Genomic DNA, 18,080 nt, shown 5'->3' with positions numbered 1-18,080 from the left:
TTTGTTGTACAACTATGTTTAATTTCTTGAATTTTCTTAACGAATGATTCAGTAGATTCATTGACGCTTTCTATCATAGTTACATCCTGCCAGGTTTGCTGTGAAACAGTTTCTGAGAATTTCAAGTAATCAATGGAAGCATGGAATTGGAGAGGTTCAAATCTTGGTACATTCTGAGCTTGATTATCATTTTTAATCAAAATAGACGTTACATAGTGGTCAGTAATGTCAGACCGGAAAACGGCCGGACGGAGAGCCTCCGTATCAAAGTGCCTGACAAAAATGTGGTCGATGCAAGTCCAAGTGAAGGCCGTCCGCCTTATAGGAACGTTAACGCAGGAAACAAAACCAGCCCCATAGAGCACATCTAGATATCTGTTACTAATATTATTAATTTGGTCAGTAAGAATATTGCAATTGATATCTCCAGCGATATAGTGTTGTTCAATCTATTCCTCCTATCGATGAATCTATCTTCAAGTCCACTGATAAAATTTGACAGGTCCAAGCCCTGACAGCGATAAGCACATAAAACGTTATAACTCAGCTCGTATTTTTGGCAATCCAATATTAGACAATTTACTCCTCCAACATTAATCTCTTCACAGGATGCATTCAGTTCAGATCTTACATAAATAACTACTCCATCATTCTGATTAAATTTAACTGAAGTATGAAAGCTAGAATATTCTTCCAAGTGTGTTATGTTCTAATCCACACTCAACCAGGTCTCGGTTAAAATAATGACATTGTTAACTGTCGGGTTGTAAGGCCGATCTGCAAAGTAGTGGACTGTGTGAAAGTGTATAGATGAGATTTATATCTGATCTAGGCACTGACAGCTCTCCATTATTTGCTATGAGCGGATTTACATACCTTGAATGTGTAGATCCGAAAAAATACCTCTGGTTTAATGTGCGTCTGAGCACAAGTAGAATGAACGAAAGTAGTGCAATAATGATGACCAATAATTGAAGAGTGATAGATAATACATTTCTTATTATCCGTATGTAATGCTGATATTTGTATGTAACTATTGGAATGCTTAAAATTAATGTAATTGTAATTAAAATAAAAAGAATTAGAAATGCACTTAAGTTGTTTATTGTACCTAGGCTTTTTGCTAGTACGTTTAAGATTAGTGTTACAATGTTTCAAAATGACGTTACCTCTGTGAGCGTAAAAGATTGAATAATACAAAGATGAAATTGGAATTTCAATATTAATGCTGAAATACACAATAGAATATATTAATGCTGAAACTAATAACAGAGCAATATTGACGTTGAGTAATGATTGAATTGAACGTACAATTTGGCAATATTTAATTGAATTTAAAATACTTGAAAATGATAGTAATGATGAGAATCCTAACCTGATTAATAAATTCAGTCGAGAGATGAAAATCCAAAAAATAGTCCTGCAAATCCTTAGCAATCCTAAAGGTATGAAAGTACAAAAAATTTATAAGATTATGAACAATTACCTAATTTCAAAAATGATAACTAGGAATTCAGTTTAGGTAGAATCCAATCGTACCTGATGCTTTCAAGCTGTTGACTTTGTAACACTGAAAGAGGACAACTATAGCAACTTGGCTATAGTGTACGCAGAAGGAGCAGAAAGTCTGTCCAGAACTGAAGGTTCGATTAATAATTAAAAATAGAAAAGGTTGAAAAATACCAAATACAATATTGAAAGGAGACGAAGCTCAGCATATTGTATGACATAAGCGGGCTGGGAAATGACAGCTCAATGCATGTCAAATTACATAGGGAATATTACCATATGTAGATCACATAAGTAATAATAATATAAGATGAAATTGAATGATTGATAGTATTTAAATAGGTAATATTCAGGAATAAGATGTTAATCAAGAACCAAATTGATGGGATGAAGACTACCAGTAAACACAGTGCCTCTGAAAGGGTAAGTACAAAATGTGAATATTAGAATAAGACTTCCCTGAATAAATAATGATGTGTTGCCGAAGTGATAGGCCTATGGTGACTCAAAATCCGTGGATGAAACTTGACTCCTGTCAAGTACATTGTAGTTGCAGACAGCTGCTGGGTTGATAGAAGTTGAATGATGTTGATATTCTGACTATATCCTGATAAACGGTGACTGATGCAGAAGAGAACTTGACTTGAATACGTTGAGATATTGAAGGTTGAGACTGTTCCGATATTAAAGTTGGTAATGAATATATTGACGAATGGGCACTTCACAAATTGAATGAGTTTCACTGATTGAATGTTAATTGGAAAAATGTTCCACCATGAATTAAGTAGAATAAATGTTTGAGGTTATGTCCTAATGTTGATGAAATTGAAGTGAATAAATATTTGAATAACGAGATAAAATGTTCTTGACGAATGAAATCACTGGCATCAGTAAGAATTGAGATTGATAAAGTTCGACTAAATAAATGATGAGTAGCTAAGACTGAGTAGCTAAAAATGAGTAGCGGTTGACGATGAAGGGCAAACTGCACTTGCACAAATTTCCTGAGTTGAAATGTTGAATAAGGTAAGCTGCACTTGCACAAACTTCCCAAGTTAAAATGTATCTCCTACGAGCATACAAGATGAATGAATGAAACCACTAAATAATGTGTACTGATGCTCAGTAAAATTGAAGTGATAAATATTGAATCAAAGGTTCATGTTGAGAATTGTTGAAAGTTCATGTGACGTCAGAGATCGCATGACAAGTGAGATGTTGTCCAGGGGCTGTAGCAGCAGAAGATTCAAATATTACAAAAACAAGATGGACGACCATAATACTGGCTAAAATATGAGACGAAATCTAACAGACATCAAATTTAAATCCAAGACATTCCAAAAGAACAATAAAATTGTCAAAATTTTTATGGTAGCTCCTAATATTCAGATGTATAACACTTAAAGCATTCATTCCATTCTCTCTCAAAAATCCAGCATACACACCACACTCATCAAACTCCTCACAACCAATGTGTCTGTAGTCACTCAATTCATCTAACACATTCATTTTTCTTACTGCCGATCCTTTTACTGATATATATATATATATATATATATATATATTATATATATATATATATCTATACATTAGCCTAAATAAGTTCATATATCCATGTAATGTTCGGTACTTAAGGTGGCGTTGATTAATTACTAAATGAATATAATAATGATAATAATAGTAGTGATTAAAGAAATATATTTATGTATATTATCAAAATTCGATTTACATTCAATGTAAATTATTAAATTTCGAAAAATGTTTCCTAGTAATTGGAACATACATAGAAAATCTCATATTTTATACTGGTTTAGTGATTAAAGGCAATAGATTTAATGATAATATCAAATGATAGGATTACAAAAGTATGCTTATGCTCTTCAATCAGGTACCTGAATTCATTCATTACTGACAACAAATAAGACTCTTCATCACTATGGCATGGTATAAAAGAATTTTGTCTTGGCAAACAGAAATCCCAAATCCAAATTGACTTAGGTACATCTAGACAATATAAACAATCATTTAATTTCACATTCAAATCAGCATGATGAGTCAGCAATAAGAAATCATTGCAATGACCTTAATGATCGAGTAACAAACCTCAACATACAATTAGAAGATCAATTCCATTTCCATCCAATTTCAGAATAAGAAGCTCTCAAAGCAATCCAGCATATTCATAGCAATGCCACTGAGGCTGACAAAATACCAATCAAATTTATCAAGAAAATGCTCTTTGCTTTTCTATCATCTATCACATTTATTTTCAATAAGTCTCTTGAGAACAGATCTTTTCCTGAAAGTTGGAAGGCTGCTCTAGTTCGTCCTTTGAATAAAGTTCCATCTCCAAATATAGAGCTATCAGACCTATCAGACCTTGAAGACCTCAGACCTATCAGTAGTATTTTATCCTCACTATCAAAAGTACTTGAAAGACTTGTACATGCACAAGTTACTGAGCTCCTTGAGCAGAAAATAGTTATTTGTGCAAGTAGTGCGCAAAGTGACAGTTTGCTGCACCGAAAGAAACGTTTACGCCTATGGCTTGGGCGGAATGGTTTCTTTAGTGCAGCAAAGGAACTTTGCGCACATATTTCACATTTAATTTTTCCTACAGTTACCGTTGAATATGAAAAGTGGGTAATTATGGGTAAAATTCCCTGAAATGCATCAAATATTTTTCTGTGTAATTTTATTATTAATAAAAACCTTAATTTATTGTCAAATTGAATAATAATGTAGTAGTAAATGAATGAAGGCGGCTGTCATCCACTGTTGTCCACCGCCTCAATATTCCTTATAACATGCAACACAGTCACAGTTACCAACTTAATTTTGATTTTGTTGCACTGGTGCTCCATATAACCTACTAACTATTTTGAGTTGCCATGTTGCAAATCTGGAGTGCAGAAAAAATTTTTCCCGCACTAGAGCGGAAAAGTGATTCTTTGCGTTCTGTAATCAGTGCAGCAATGGCCACTTTTCAATGTAACTGTAGGAAAAGAAGCTTCATAACTTTCAGTCTGGTTTTCGTAAACGCAGTGGTTACAGTTACGGTAACCCCATAGCTCCAGTTCGCGTTCCAGTAAAGTTATGACTTCGTTTGCGGATGCGCCAACAAACTTCGTTTGTCACAGCACTCATTACCGGAGCTTACCTTGTCTAAATGCAGCATTTTAATGTTCATATATTATATATCCATATAAGCATTACAATGCTGTATTTAGAAAAGGTGAGCTTAGTGTGTATTTATGCGGATGTATGGTGTAGCATATCTGAATAGAGCATAATTATATTAGAGCAGCTGAAAATTGAACACCAACTGAAACTAAAAGTATCACTTCTGAAGTTGTTTCCTAATCTATCTTTCGGGTACAAAACCCCCTATGCCCCTCTCTAACACAACAAAAAAATCGGGAGTTTAGGTAATAAATAGCTTAGGTCTATAATGATTCGTTTAAAGGCTTTTCACATATCTTTTCCCTTAAACTTACTTTTTTTTGGTCGATGTCACTTGGACTTACTTTTCATTACACCTCCATGATTACATTTATACTTCAATTCATAATATACAAGCTCGTCCTTTAATTTTTTTTCTTTTTCATCACTAATTTTTTTTAAATCCTGCAAGGATGTAAACTTCATGATTGAAACATTGAAACGATAGGTTATCATAACCATGTGACAAAAAACCATCAACACCACAGTGCACATGTAAATAGCGGTAGCCGCGCATGCGCAAATATTTACCGGAACGCGAATGTAGCTACGGTTACCATCACTGTAGCCACAGCGTTTCGTAAATCTCATTCAACAGAAACTGCACTTCTACATGTCACTGATGATATTGGGTTAGCAATGGGTCAAAGGAAATGTACAATCTTGACTCTTTTTGACTTTTCTAAAGCATTTGATACTGTTGATCACAAAGTTCTTCTAAATGAATTAGCTATTCTTGGTTTTAGTCATCAATCTATAGTTTGGTTCAATTCATATATTACAGATAGGAAACAATGTGTCTCTCTTGGAGAGAACAGGTCGAATTGGTTGAATGTTTCACATGGTGTTCCTCAAGGTTCAATTTTAGGCCCTCTTCTTTTTACTCTGTATGCAAATGACCTCCCCTATTCTATAAAATTTTCCAGTTTCCATACATATGCAGATGACCTTCAAATTCATGCAAGTTGTCCTATCACTAAACTAAATGAAACCGTGCAAAAAATGAATCAAGACATAAGTTTGATAGTGGAATGGACAAGACCAAACGACCAAACTCAACCCAACCCATAATTATTGGTTACTCACGTTTACGCTATACGCTTTCACTCTATACGCTTTGTAGAGTGATAGACAAGGATAGCAATACCATTGCAAATCAAACCATGCCATTATAACGTGGACCTCACCATAGGGGTGGGTACTTTTGATATGTTTACCTCCTAACCACCTCAAACAGAACTGCGGGGTAAAAAATTGTTCTCCAAACTTTTCCTTCGATATCCCTTTATGCATTCCTTTGAGCATTCATTGTTTGGACTAGAAGTGTTCCAAAATTTTCTATGATTAACAATGAACACATAAATCACACGCATGCGCACTCGATCAGTCACCGCTACTACTCAGTAATCACAGAAAACGGAACAGATCCAACAAATACGTTACCTGCCTGCGCATGCGTATTGCAGTGCTTTGCTAAGTGGGGTTTACACTTTTAGCCAAGTTCACTAGAATTACAGTTTCTTTACATTTGGTTAAATGGGTGATTTCGAAAACTTCAAGTTTACGTGCATTCAAGTTTTCATAACCTCAGAAGTAGTATATAATTAAATTAGTATAAAATTAGTATATAAAAGTAAAAGTAGTATATAATTAATTATGAATTGTAATTCTACTTGGTCTCAAAGTTTTCTTCCTACTTCTCTTGCATCATACTTTTCTGTTAAGTTGTTTCTATACATTCCACATTGACTTACAACACTGTATCCAATATTCATCTCATATTCTGATTCGTAGGTTGGCCGTTGGATTATACCTTCAAGATTTAAGTTGAATTCAAAAGTCAAACATGTTGAATCAACAAAACTTGAAGAATTGTCTACATTGGTAGGCTAATGGATTCAAGTTTGTAAGCTTGACTTTAAGTTTGCAAAATACATTAATTTATACAAAACTGGAATTCGAGTAAACTTGACAAATGTAAACGCCTCTTAGTGTTGGACACAGATGGCCTTGATGCCCAGCTGACAGACTGCAGACAGCATCTGATCATGAATTTGTCAACCATTTCAAGCCAAAGCTAACAGCCAGAAATTGTTCCTAACCAATAATAAGCTATGACTTATTTATAAATCAGAGGCTATAGAATTCCTGCATCTGTATTTTCCTATTTTTACCTTACATTATAACTATTACTGTGTCATTATAATCAAAACATTTTCTGTACTTCGATAAACTTGAATCTGCAATGACATTTTAAACTGGTCCCTCTATAATAATAGTTTTACTAGAGTGATCGAAAATTCTATCAATCAAAAATGGAGTCTCTCTTTAATTATGAATCTGATGAAGACAGTCAAGACAAGGTAAGTTTCTGATTTACAATAAATTGGCTTCAATTCTCAAATCATTACAACTTGACCGTTATTGAAGCTGGGTGTAAGTTAGTATACGGTATTCCATTTTTACATGGCTCTTAAAACTAAAGTAACTTACATTATTCTACTCAACTATTTCATTCATTAACATACAACACTAATTAATTATCGGTGCCTTGTTACTGTTTATGTTGAATTACCTATGCATAATAGATAATGGTTTATTACTAACCCGTACCACAGATCTAACTTAGTCCACTTACTAGTATGTTTACTTGGTCTTTGATTATGATAAAGATAGCAGTGTGTGGGATGTTGGGGTCCAACCCAGGTTTCAAATAATAAAACATACTATAGGTTAACATGTCTGGATAATAGACCGAAATCTCAATCAAGTCGTTGTCTAGAAACTCCCGAACACTAGTAGTCCCAAACCTTCAAGTATTTGGTTAACCTACCACTTTCTCAAGTGCACCCAATCCAAACTGTGCTGGCAGCTTGTTGAAGAAGCAAATACTGAGCTCCTGTAGCATACCTGCGATCTCTGGAGGTGCACCCTGGGAATAGTAATCAGCTCTCGATGCCTGCCTGGTCTTGTACATCTATCTAAACCTGGTGGTAGTGATGCACATCTGACCGGGTTACCAAGTCTTGTTGGTTCTTTTTTATGTACATCAGGAAGAGAAGGGTGAAGTGGCTGACAAACTGTTAAAATGTGATATCTTAACATATCTATCTTGGATAGATCTTTATTATTATTTATTTATTTATTTATTCCTTGAAAAAGCATTACAATAATTCACAATTTAGAAAGATAACAACAAAATGAATCAATAGGAAATACAAATAAACATAAGGAACTACTTCCCCAAAAGAGCAAGCTCGAGCTTGGGGAAGGAGCAGCCGTACTTTGACTACTTACTTATTATTAATTAACATTACAGTATATACATTAACAACTAAAATCAAATCCTTTCAATAAACAAGATAAATCAGTGATGCTATAATAGATCAATATATTTACATACAATATGTGTTAGAATGCAACAAAATTTGTAAATTATAATAAATTATAATAATGACCTGATATTGCCTAGCCCAGTGTATAACATGATATAAGATGTGGTACAAAATGAAATCTATTCAATTGGAATAATTACTATACTAATGTAATCCAGAAATTCTCGGCACTATCCCAGCCATGAGAGCTAACCAGATACTTTTTCAAATGTAGTCCAAAGTTTTTTTGGGCGAGTAAACCTCTCAAATTACTTGGAAGAATATTAAAAAATGATGGAGATAAATATATGAAGCTACGCTGACCAGCAGTAGTCAATAATCTAGGAACAGTAACCAGACCTGACTCCTCCCGTCTTGTAATAGCACAATCCGTTCTATTAATGAAATGAAAAAGTGATAGCTTCTTATAATATAATATGATGTGTTTCAGGTATATCTGTCTAATCGGTAGAACTGAAAATTCCAAAAAAGCCAATCTTGTTGAATACATTCTATTCTTTTTCAGAATAATTTTTAATATTAAATTTTGTATTGTTTTTACTGGTTTTAGAACATTTGTATATGCACCACCCAACCCACAATACCATATTGGAGCAATGACTGTGCCAGTGCATAATACACTATCTTCATGACTTTCATAGGCAAAACAGAACGTAGTTTCACAAATAAATAAATAAGTTTTCTAGATCGTGTAGTAAGCTGCGACAAATGTACATCCCACTTTAAATGCTGATCAACCATTACTCCAAGATATCTGATACTGCTAACCTTCTCTATTTTATTACAATTAACTGAACACCCTAAATCTACATGACTAAGACAATTTGGAGAATGCAAAACAAGTGACATATTAACTGGCTGATTCTGTATATTCAAGGAAAAAGAGATGTATTTTGTTTTGGACAAATTCAGAGTCAGTTTTCTTCTATCAAGCCATTTTTTTAGTTCTCCCAGTCCCCTAGCAGCTGAGTCATATGTGCTAGCCCAGTTTTCTTCATGAAAAATTAAAACTGCATCGTCTGCAAATGACAATATTTTCCCATTGATTAAATTAAGGTTACAAAAGTCATTAATATAGATCAGGAAGAGGCAAGGTCCAATCACTGTTCCCTGCGGGATTCCCATTTTAACAGATTTATATTCACTAACAGTGTTATTGACTCTAACACATTGTTGCCTATTCTTTAAATAACTGCAAAACCATCCCAGTGTCACATCCTCAAGACCAAGGCTACGGAGACAATCAAGTAGACGATCATGGCAAACTGTATCAAAGGCTTTTGCAAGATCAAGAAAAATAGCTATTTGTCTCCTACCTACATCCAAGTTTAAGATTGTTTCTTGAACAAAAGCAGCAATTGCTTCCTGTGTTCCCATCCCCTCCCTAAAACCAAATTGATTTTTTGACAGAATATTATTCACTTCCAAAAATTTATGTAGCTGTCTCTTTACACATTTTTCAATTATTTTAGCCAAATTCGAAAGTAAACTTATGGGTCTATAGTTGGTAATTTTCCTTTTGTCTTGTGATTTGAATATTGGTTTTACTACAGTTGTTTTAAAAGAATCTGGAAAAATACCTTGTTCAAAACTTACATTAATAATGTGTTTGAGTGGAGAGGCAACAATACTTTTAACAGATTTTAAAACAGATACAGTAATGCCATCATGACCAGGCCCAGATGCACCTCTAAGACTCTCGATCGCCTCCACAACCTCAGTCTCCGATACATATTGAAAAGTAAAATAATCTTGCGGATTGTGGGGATTGTCTGGTTGCAAATCGTCACCAGGCTCACTAGGAATATTTTGTACCATTTTCTCTACTATAGAGATGAAAAAATCGTTAAAAGCATTAGCACATATATTGGGATTATCCCTAGCACTATAGACATTACCATCAATTTCAATTTCTTCCAAACACTCCTTCCTTATAGCATTATCTTTTATCAAATATCTGATAGTGGCTAATGCATACAAACTGTAGGCCTACTGATATTAAAATATGAGATTTGTAACTGGTAATAGGCTAGTAACTAATATTAATTCACTAAAGTACGAGGGTCATTATTTCCAACCTCCGATCACATATCATACGACACAGACAAGCGGTAGGAGGATGATTTTCACAGATCTGAACAGCTTTTCATCCCCAACCAACGCCCTGTGATCGGTGCGGCCAAATCATCAATTATTGTTGATTCATAGACCCTGAAGCATGGCCACTTCACTTTAGTCTGCCGTCAAGTGCTTGTCGCATAGCATTATTCGTTTTTGCAAGCATAAGGAATAGTTCATCATAAATCTAACGAAGAATTATTCAAGTTTACGCAGGATACGTTATAAGAGATAATATTAATTATTACTGTTATTATTGTGCGAGAATATTGTTGGAAAATTAATGACGTCAATTGAAATGAATCGTGACAACTCGGCCTCACAGTGCTGCTGCAACCAAAAGTCTTCTCTAGCAAACCAAATGGGATAATTTCAAACACTCGCCATACAAACTTAACTTGGCCACTAGTAACTTGAACCGTTTCCCAAACTCAAGACATGAATTTGGGGCAGAGCTCTCAAACTAACGAGGAGCACCAAAACAACGTCATAGCCCACTTAAACTCATTTGGCGGCAGCATCTTATGAACAGGGTCTTGGTAGGCTGGTCCACTAGTAAGACAAATGTGTTAAGACAAACTTCACGGCAATTATGTCGAAGAATAATCATAAATAATGTAATTTAAAGTGAAAAAATATTCTTTTATATACATTCGTCTATTGTTTATGGTCGAAGTTCAAAAATATGACCGTCGTTAATACGGAAATTTAAAAGAATGCTTTGATAAAAAAAGCGCATCAAGTTCAATTAATATCTCACTGACGGATGTTTGCACAAACCCCGATTAATCAACTCTGGAATTTCTTGACATTAAATAGTGAAAATTGAGATTGGCCTAACTGTGTTGCATTTTTAGGACAATCAACTTAAAAATTTATTACAATAAATGGATTATGAAATTTCTAACTTTCGCCAAATACGAACGATATTGCCTGGTCCATTGTAAGAGGTTTGAAACAATCCTAAATCCTAATCATACTTAATATGAATGGGAATTAATACTTACAATACTTACTCATTTCTATGAAATGTTCACTCATATAGGCTACTTCTTTAATCACTCCAAGTAAATTTGGCCTGGAAAAGCAGACCTGGAAAATTTCCTAATCACGTTTTTCAACTATTGTTAATTTTTTTTTTGTTTGTAGGATGAAGAACCCGAAGAACTTGATGCAAATTACGACTCTGTTGCTATGGAAATGAGCTCTGATGATGAGGTGAGTTCAGTTTTGTTCAACCTTCAGTTATGTGAATGACTTTGTTGACTCTCAATTCACTAATTTTATCCATCAATTAAATCTTTTATACTGTAATCGAACTGTATTGTTGACAAATGGTTCATCATGCTGTATCAATAGATGTTTGATGTTGAATTAAAAAATTGTAGTTTCTCATATTATGAAAGAAATTAGTTAGTTTATCAATAGTAGCCTTTTCTTTGCATTATCACTTTCTGTCAGTTTTCGGTCTGCCATTTTGTATATGTGAAAATGGACTCGATGAACCAACAAGAGGACTGCCTAGGAGACTTATGGATAGACGATCCAGATCGTTCATTGTTTTAAGGCGTTGTAATAGCTTTCAAAGGTCCTGTGATGATATTTCATGACTACTCCAAGTTCCATATCAACCTTAAACAAATATCAAATTCACATCTATACTACTACTCCAAGTTCCATATTAACCTTAAACAAATATCAAATTCACATCTATACCAAACTTCACCAATCATGTTATTCTTGGTCTTCTCTTGAGGTAATATAACTTCAACTAGAAAAAGTAGTTCAATTCTCACTACAATTTTATTAGCTCAAGATGCCAAGACAGAAACAAATACCTGCTGAAGACGACATTAAAAATTATATTTCTCATAACGAAAACGTGTTTCGACCTGCAAGACTCAACTCTGATCCATACTCCCCAACAGCAGAAGTAGAATGTAAACACTGGCGAGTAACTTTTTAGAATTATCTGGCGTTGTGTAACATTAGCGAGGATAAGAATCCAGAGCTATTCATCCAGCACTTTTCAACTTAATAGCAGAATGCACCACCTATAGAACAGTAACTATTAATCCATTAGAAGACGAAAAATGAGATTCAGCCGTTTCCACCTAGCTAGTAGAAAGCAACAAAAATGAGATTTACAGCCGTTTCCACCTAGCTAGTAGAAAGCAACAAAAATGAGATTTACAGCCGTTTCCACCTAGCTAGTAGAAAGCAACAAAAATGAGATTTACAGCCGTTTCCACCTAGCTAGTAGAAAACAACAAAAATGAGATTTACAGCCGCTTCCACCTAGCTAGTGGGAAGCAACGAAAATGAGATTTACAGCCGTTTCCACCTAGCTAGTAGAAAGCAACAAAAATTATCACTTCTTTATATATCTTAAAGCACTAAGATTGGTGTAGTATAACAACATATGTTTTTGAATTTGTTATTACTGTTACTAAGTCTCCAAACAAACTCATTCCAATTCGAAACATGTATAGTTCAAGTTATTAAAAACCTTTCTGAAGGTATTGAATACTTATGTCGTGTTTGCTCTTATTCCTATTACAATTTCAATAACTTGATATTGTAAAATGAATACTATACTAAAGCCAGACAAGTTTAGTGTGGATCCAAACTTATCAATTGCAAGCAAGGAATGGACACATTGGCACAAAACTTTCCAGAACTTCATTACTAGTGTCGCACCACAATCATCAGACTCTGAAAAGCTCAAAACACTTATCAACTTCATCACTCCTGATATTTATGAGTACATAAGCGAAAGTGGTACGTGTAACGATGCTATATCTACTTTAAGGAGAATCTATGTAAAACCTGTAAATGAAATATTTTCAAGACATAAACTATCTGCACGTCAACAACAGCCTAATGAGACTATTGATCAATATATAAATAATATAAAATATTACTATCATATATTTATATTATAATATATAATATTTGATCAATCCTGTAGCCTCAACTGTAGAACCGGTTTCATTGTTTTTTAATTTAAAACCGCAATGTAAACCAATTGCAATCAAATATCATCGACACAGTACGGATGATTTAAAGTTCATTGAAAATGAAGTAAGTAAAATGCTTGAAGACGATGTTATAGAGCCTAGCATTTCTCCATGGAGAGCTCAAGCGTTAGTGGTTACAAACGAAAATCATAGGAAAAGAATGGTCATTGATTACTCCAAAACTATAAATCGTTTTACATTACTGGATGCTTACCCACTACCAAGAATCGATGATATTGTAAACAAAGTTGCAAATTATGAGTTTTTCAGTACTATCGACTTGAAAAGTGCATACCACCAAATTACGATAAGGAAAGAAGAAAAGCAGTACACAGCATTTGAGGCATGTGGTCAACTCTACCAGTTTAAACGCATTCCGTTTGGGGTCACTAATGGAGTGGCAGTGTTCCAACGTGTAATTGACCAAGTTATACGGTCTGAACAGCTACAAGACACTTATGCTTACCTTGATGATGTTACAATCTGTGGCAAAACACAGGAGCAACACGATATAAACTTGAAAAAGTTTATCAAAGCTGCAAACAAATACAACCTATCAATAATGATATCTTCATTTTCATTGAAATCGATCAACTTGTTGGGCTATCATATATCTAACAAAACTATCAAGCCTGACCCCAGCCGATTGGAACCCCTGAAAAATTTACCTCCGCCTAGAGACACTGCATCGCTGAGGAGGACCCTTGGTATGTTTTCACATTATGCATCAATAATACCAGATAACACCACTAAGGTGATTCCTCTTGCGCGTACTGCATTTCCCTTGTCTAAAGCAGGGTTACAATCGTTTGAAACTATAAAAAGTGAAATAGTTGGATCTGTAGTGAGCTGCATTGACCCTGAAGTACAATTCATTGTGGAAACTGATGCATCTGAGAGCACCATTGCTGCTACTTTGACTCAATCAAACCGTCCAGTTGCATTCTTCTCAAGGATACTCTCACCAGCAGAACAAAGACATTCAAGTGTTGAGAAAGAAGCACAAGCCATTGTAGAAGCACTGCGAAAATGGCGTCACTAGGTACTTGGTTGGCAAACATTTCAAGCTAATTACTGATCAGAGGTCGGTAGCTTTTATGTTTGATAACAACCGTCATGGTAAAGTGAAAAATGAAAAGATAATGAGGTAGATACTGGAACTGTCTTGTTTTCATTAAGATATTGTATATAGACCTGGCAAAGATAATATGGCTGCTGATGCTCTGTCTAGAGTATGTTCTTCAATCCAAAATCAGGAAAATCTATTAGTTGATTTACATGAGTCTCTATGCCACCCAGGCGTAACACGCTTGTACCACTGGGTTCGGAGTAAAAACTTACCCTACTCAATTGATGAAATCAGACGCATAACAAACTCCTGCAAAGTGTGTGCTGCTGTCAAGCCCAAATTCTTCAAACACAAAGGGACTTTGATTAAAGCCACTTCTGCATTTGAACGGCTAAATATCGATTTCAAAGGCCCTCTGCCTTCATCAAGTCGAAATCGTTATCTATTGGTAATGGTAGATGAGTTTTCACGGTTCCCTTTTGCTTTCCCATGTCCAGACATGTCATCATCTACAGTTACATCAAAACTGAAACCCCTGTTTTCTACATTTGGGGTTCCTAGTTACATACATTCAGACAGAGGAACATCATTTATGAGTCAAGACTTGAAAAATTACCTAAACTCGCATGGAATTGCAACTAGCAGAACCACTGCTTACAACCCAGCAGGTAATGGACAGGTTGAAAGATATAATGGTATTCTATGGAAAACGATTGAGGTAGCATTGAAATTACTTAATCTAGAAATAAATCAATGGGAGTCAGTTTTAGAAGATGCTCTTAGCTCAACAAGAACATTACTTTGCACAGCCACAAATCAAACTCCTCATGAGCGTATGCTCTTACACCCACGTAGATCTGGAAACAATTGTGTTTCAGCTCCTTCTTGGCTTCTCAATTCCGGCCCTGTCTATTTGAAAAAATCAATCGAACATCTAAATATGAGCCACTTGTTGAAGAGGTCCAACTTCTACATGGAAATGCTGAATATGCACATGTAAAGCTACCTGATGGAAGAGAAACCACAGTATCAACACGTCATCTTGCTCAGGTTGGAGAGTACGAAAACAGAGATCACGAAGAACAAACCAACTCCCCAACCTGAACTCGAATACTTTCATAATCCTCAAGCAACCCAAAACCAAGAAAACGAAACTAGTACTACTGCCGAAAGCTTACAACCTAGACAACAGACTACTGGACAAGAAAATCAAAATACACATCCAAGAAGAAGTTTTAGAAATAGAAGACCTCCTAATTATTTGAATGATTACATTCATTAAATCTTTGGGGGGAAGAATGTAGTATAACAACCTATGTTTTTGAATTTGTTATTACTGTTACTAAGTCTCCAAACAAACTCATTCCAATTCGAAACCTGTATAGTTCAACTTATTAAAAACCTTTCTAAAGGTATTGAATACTTAATGTCGTGTTTACTCTCATTCCTATTACACTTGGGCTGTAATTTTCTTAGGGCCGTTTGCACAGTATACATTGCTAAACTCGATTAAGTTAATCGAGTTTAAGTTAATCTGAAAGTTTAAACTTGAATCGGTTTACTCAGAGCATTTACTAATCCAGTTTAAGTTAAACTAGTTCAGCGTTAAGTTGGTAATAGAATGTCATTGTTCATAATATCAGGAAGGCTGATTTTTACAGGAAATTTGTTATTTGTTTACAAACCATCAGTAAATTGAGGTTATGTAGCTACTATTTCCTCGTACCAAATCCACAGAGCTGTAAGCTGTACGGTAATAAAAGTGAAAAGCGATCAAGAAGTTCTTCATGAAATGAAGGATTGCTATATTACTATTATATATAATTTATATTTAGTTGGCACCAAAAAATATATTTTAGAATGTAAGAAAAAGTTATTTTGTTACGCTTAAATCTACTACGGTCTTCCTTGTTTATTAGAAATCTTTCGAAAGCAAAATATCTCTTTTATGTGTTTTAAGAACATGTTTTCTAATCAAAGACCACTGTTAAAAGTTGTCTTATTTTCTATCAAGTAGTGTATTTAATCAGATACTAAATTGGCAGTTGCTTTACTCAAGCAAAACCGTTTGAAAAATTATCTTATCATCCCAGAAATTCATATGATTCGTTTTTTGCTTAATTTTTCTCAGTTTCCAAATTTCTTCACAGTCATCTTTATCAATCACAATAAAAACTCCTATCAATTCTACCATTATAATTATATTTACATTCAAATAATGATTCACTTATAACCTAAATAATAATTATTATCGTCTACAGAAGCATTAAAAACAAACGTTGAAAAATAATTTACTATCAGCTGTTTCTCCATCAAATCTTTACAGATGTCAAGTTAATCCAAATTATTTGGTTTAAACCTCCTGCTTTGGAGGTTTAAACTTTCCAAGAGTTTTAAACTCAATACAGATTTTAAGCTCATACTGTGCAAACGGAATTTTAATTTGAACCAAAAAAAAATCCAGATTTGGTTCAAGCTTTAGCTTAAACTTACACTGTGCAAACGGCCCTTAGTCTAACGACAGAACAGAATCGAAATTATCATGTCAGGGATGTTCTTGTTTCTGGTCTCCAGTCTTCACAGATTATACAACGATCATTAGAGAAATGATCTTTATCATTGTTCAAAGCTTTAGATCGATCTCTTTTTATGGAAGTAGCCGAGATTTTCAATGAATCTTATGAAAAGACTACTCCAAATGTCAATGCACTTAATAATTATACATAAAGTTGTATGGAAGACATCAGAGAAATCTGAAGCACTTGCTAATAAATCCTATACTCCGTACAAAATTACTTCTGACTTGGAGGAATATGCGGCGCAGAGAAATGGAGGGAGATCAGCCAATTACAGTGATGTATAGAGTCATAGGTAGAAGCGCAGTTGTTGATTAGATTTGTCAATTTAAAAAATGCCAATTTGTCGATTAGAGTCAGTCTACTCAATGCCTTCAGAGAGGAAACTTCTAAAGTTTAACATGAGCGATTGAATACTCACTAGAAATTTGAGAACGCTGGCCGGTTCAGAACGGCAACATCGCCGCCGTTGAATCCCTACCGCTGTATGGCTTCTATCCTGCACATGTCCCTTTTAAGTGGAAAGTAATTTTGTGGAATTTTCAACAACATGATCGTGCTCATTGTCCTGCCAGATCATTAAATTATAATCAATGTGGAAAACCAAGCCATCTTGCCAAAGTCTGCAAATCAAGTCGATTCTCAATTAAGAAAACTACTGCTTTATCCAATTGTATTTCTACTCCAGTTTCATCCGATAACAAACTCACTCGATATAACTGATATAACTGTTATCTCGATAATTCTTATTAACGGCATCAGATCTAATGCAATATTAGACACTGGGAGTACCGTAAGCTTCATTGTCAAGGCTTTTGCTATTCCATATTTCTTATGTAATTAAAGTTTCATAGCAACCGTGAAAAATCTGGTGTAGCACACTCACACTACTTTTCTTGCATTGATAAAATATTTATCACTAGTATGTTCTACTCTTGCTTTGCATTGGAACTACTTTGTTGCAATAATACTAGTCTGGAACTGCGTAGGGTAGAGAACAGCAATCTGAAAACTGCTTATGGAAAAGATATAGGGATCAGGATGCCGGAATACGATCGGGGATCTTATGCGAGGTCGAAGACGTCGCGTAGAAAATGGGATAGAGTCTTGAGTCGGCTCACGAACTCGCACCGCGCTCGAAGTCGTCGCGAAAGGATAGGGATAAAGTCTT

General features: G+C 34.7%; 1 protein-coding gene across 1 annotated transcript in view; it reads left to right on the top strand.

Annotated features, from left to right (window-relative positions):
• Window positions 1-6,783: 6,783 nt before the first annotated feature.
• The window catches only part of LOC111052222 (uncharacterized protein ZC262.2), a 36,693-nt gene continuing 25,396 nt past the window's right edge, over window positions 6,784-18,080 (top strand). The window contains exons 1-2 of the mRNA XM_039441663.1: window positions 6,784-7,094; window positions 11,394-11,462. Coding sequence (XP_039297597.1) covers window positions 7,047-7,094; window positions 11,394-11,462 — 117 coding nt within the window. The 5' untranslated portion in view covers window positions 6,784-7,046. The remainder of the gene's footprint in view (window positions 7,095-11,393; window positions 11,463-18,080) is intronic.

The sequence above is a fragment of the Nilaparvata lugens genome, chromosome X, assembly GCF_014356525.2.
Source record: "Nilaparvata lugens isolate BPH chromosome X, ASM1435652v1, whole genome shotgun sequence".
In the NCBI taxonomy this organism is placed as follows: domain Eukaryota; kingdom Metazoa; phylum Arthropoda; class Insecta; order Hemiptera; family Delphacidae; genus Nilaparvata; species Nilaparvata lugens.
The sequence above is the reverse complement of the archived record's forward strand: the minus strand, read 5'-3'. Positions and strand labels throughout refer to the sequence as shown.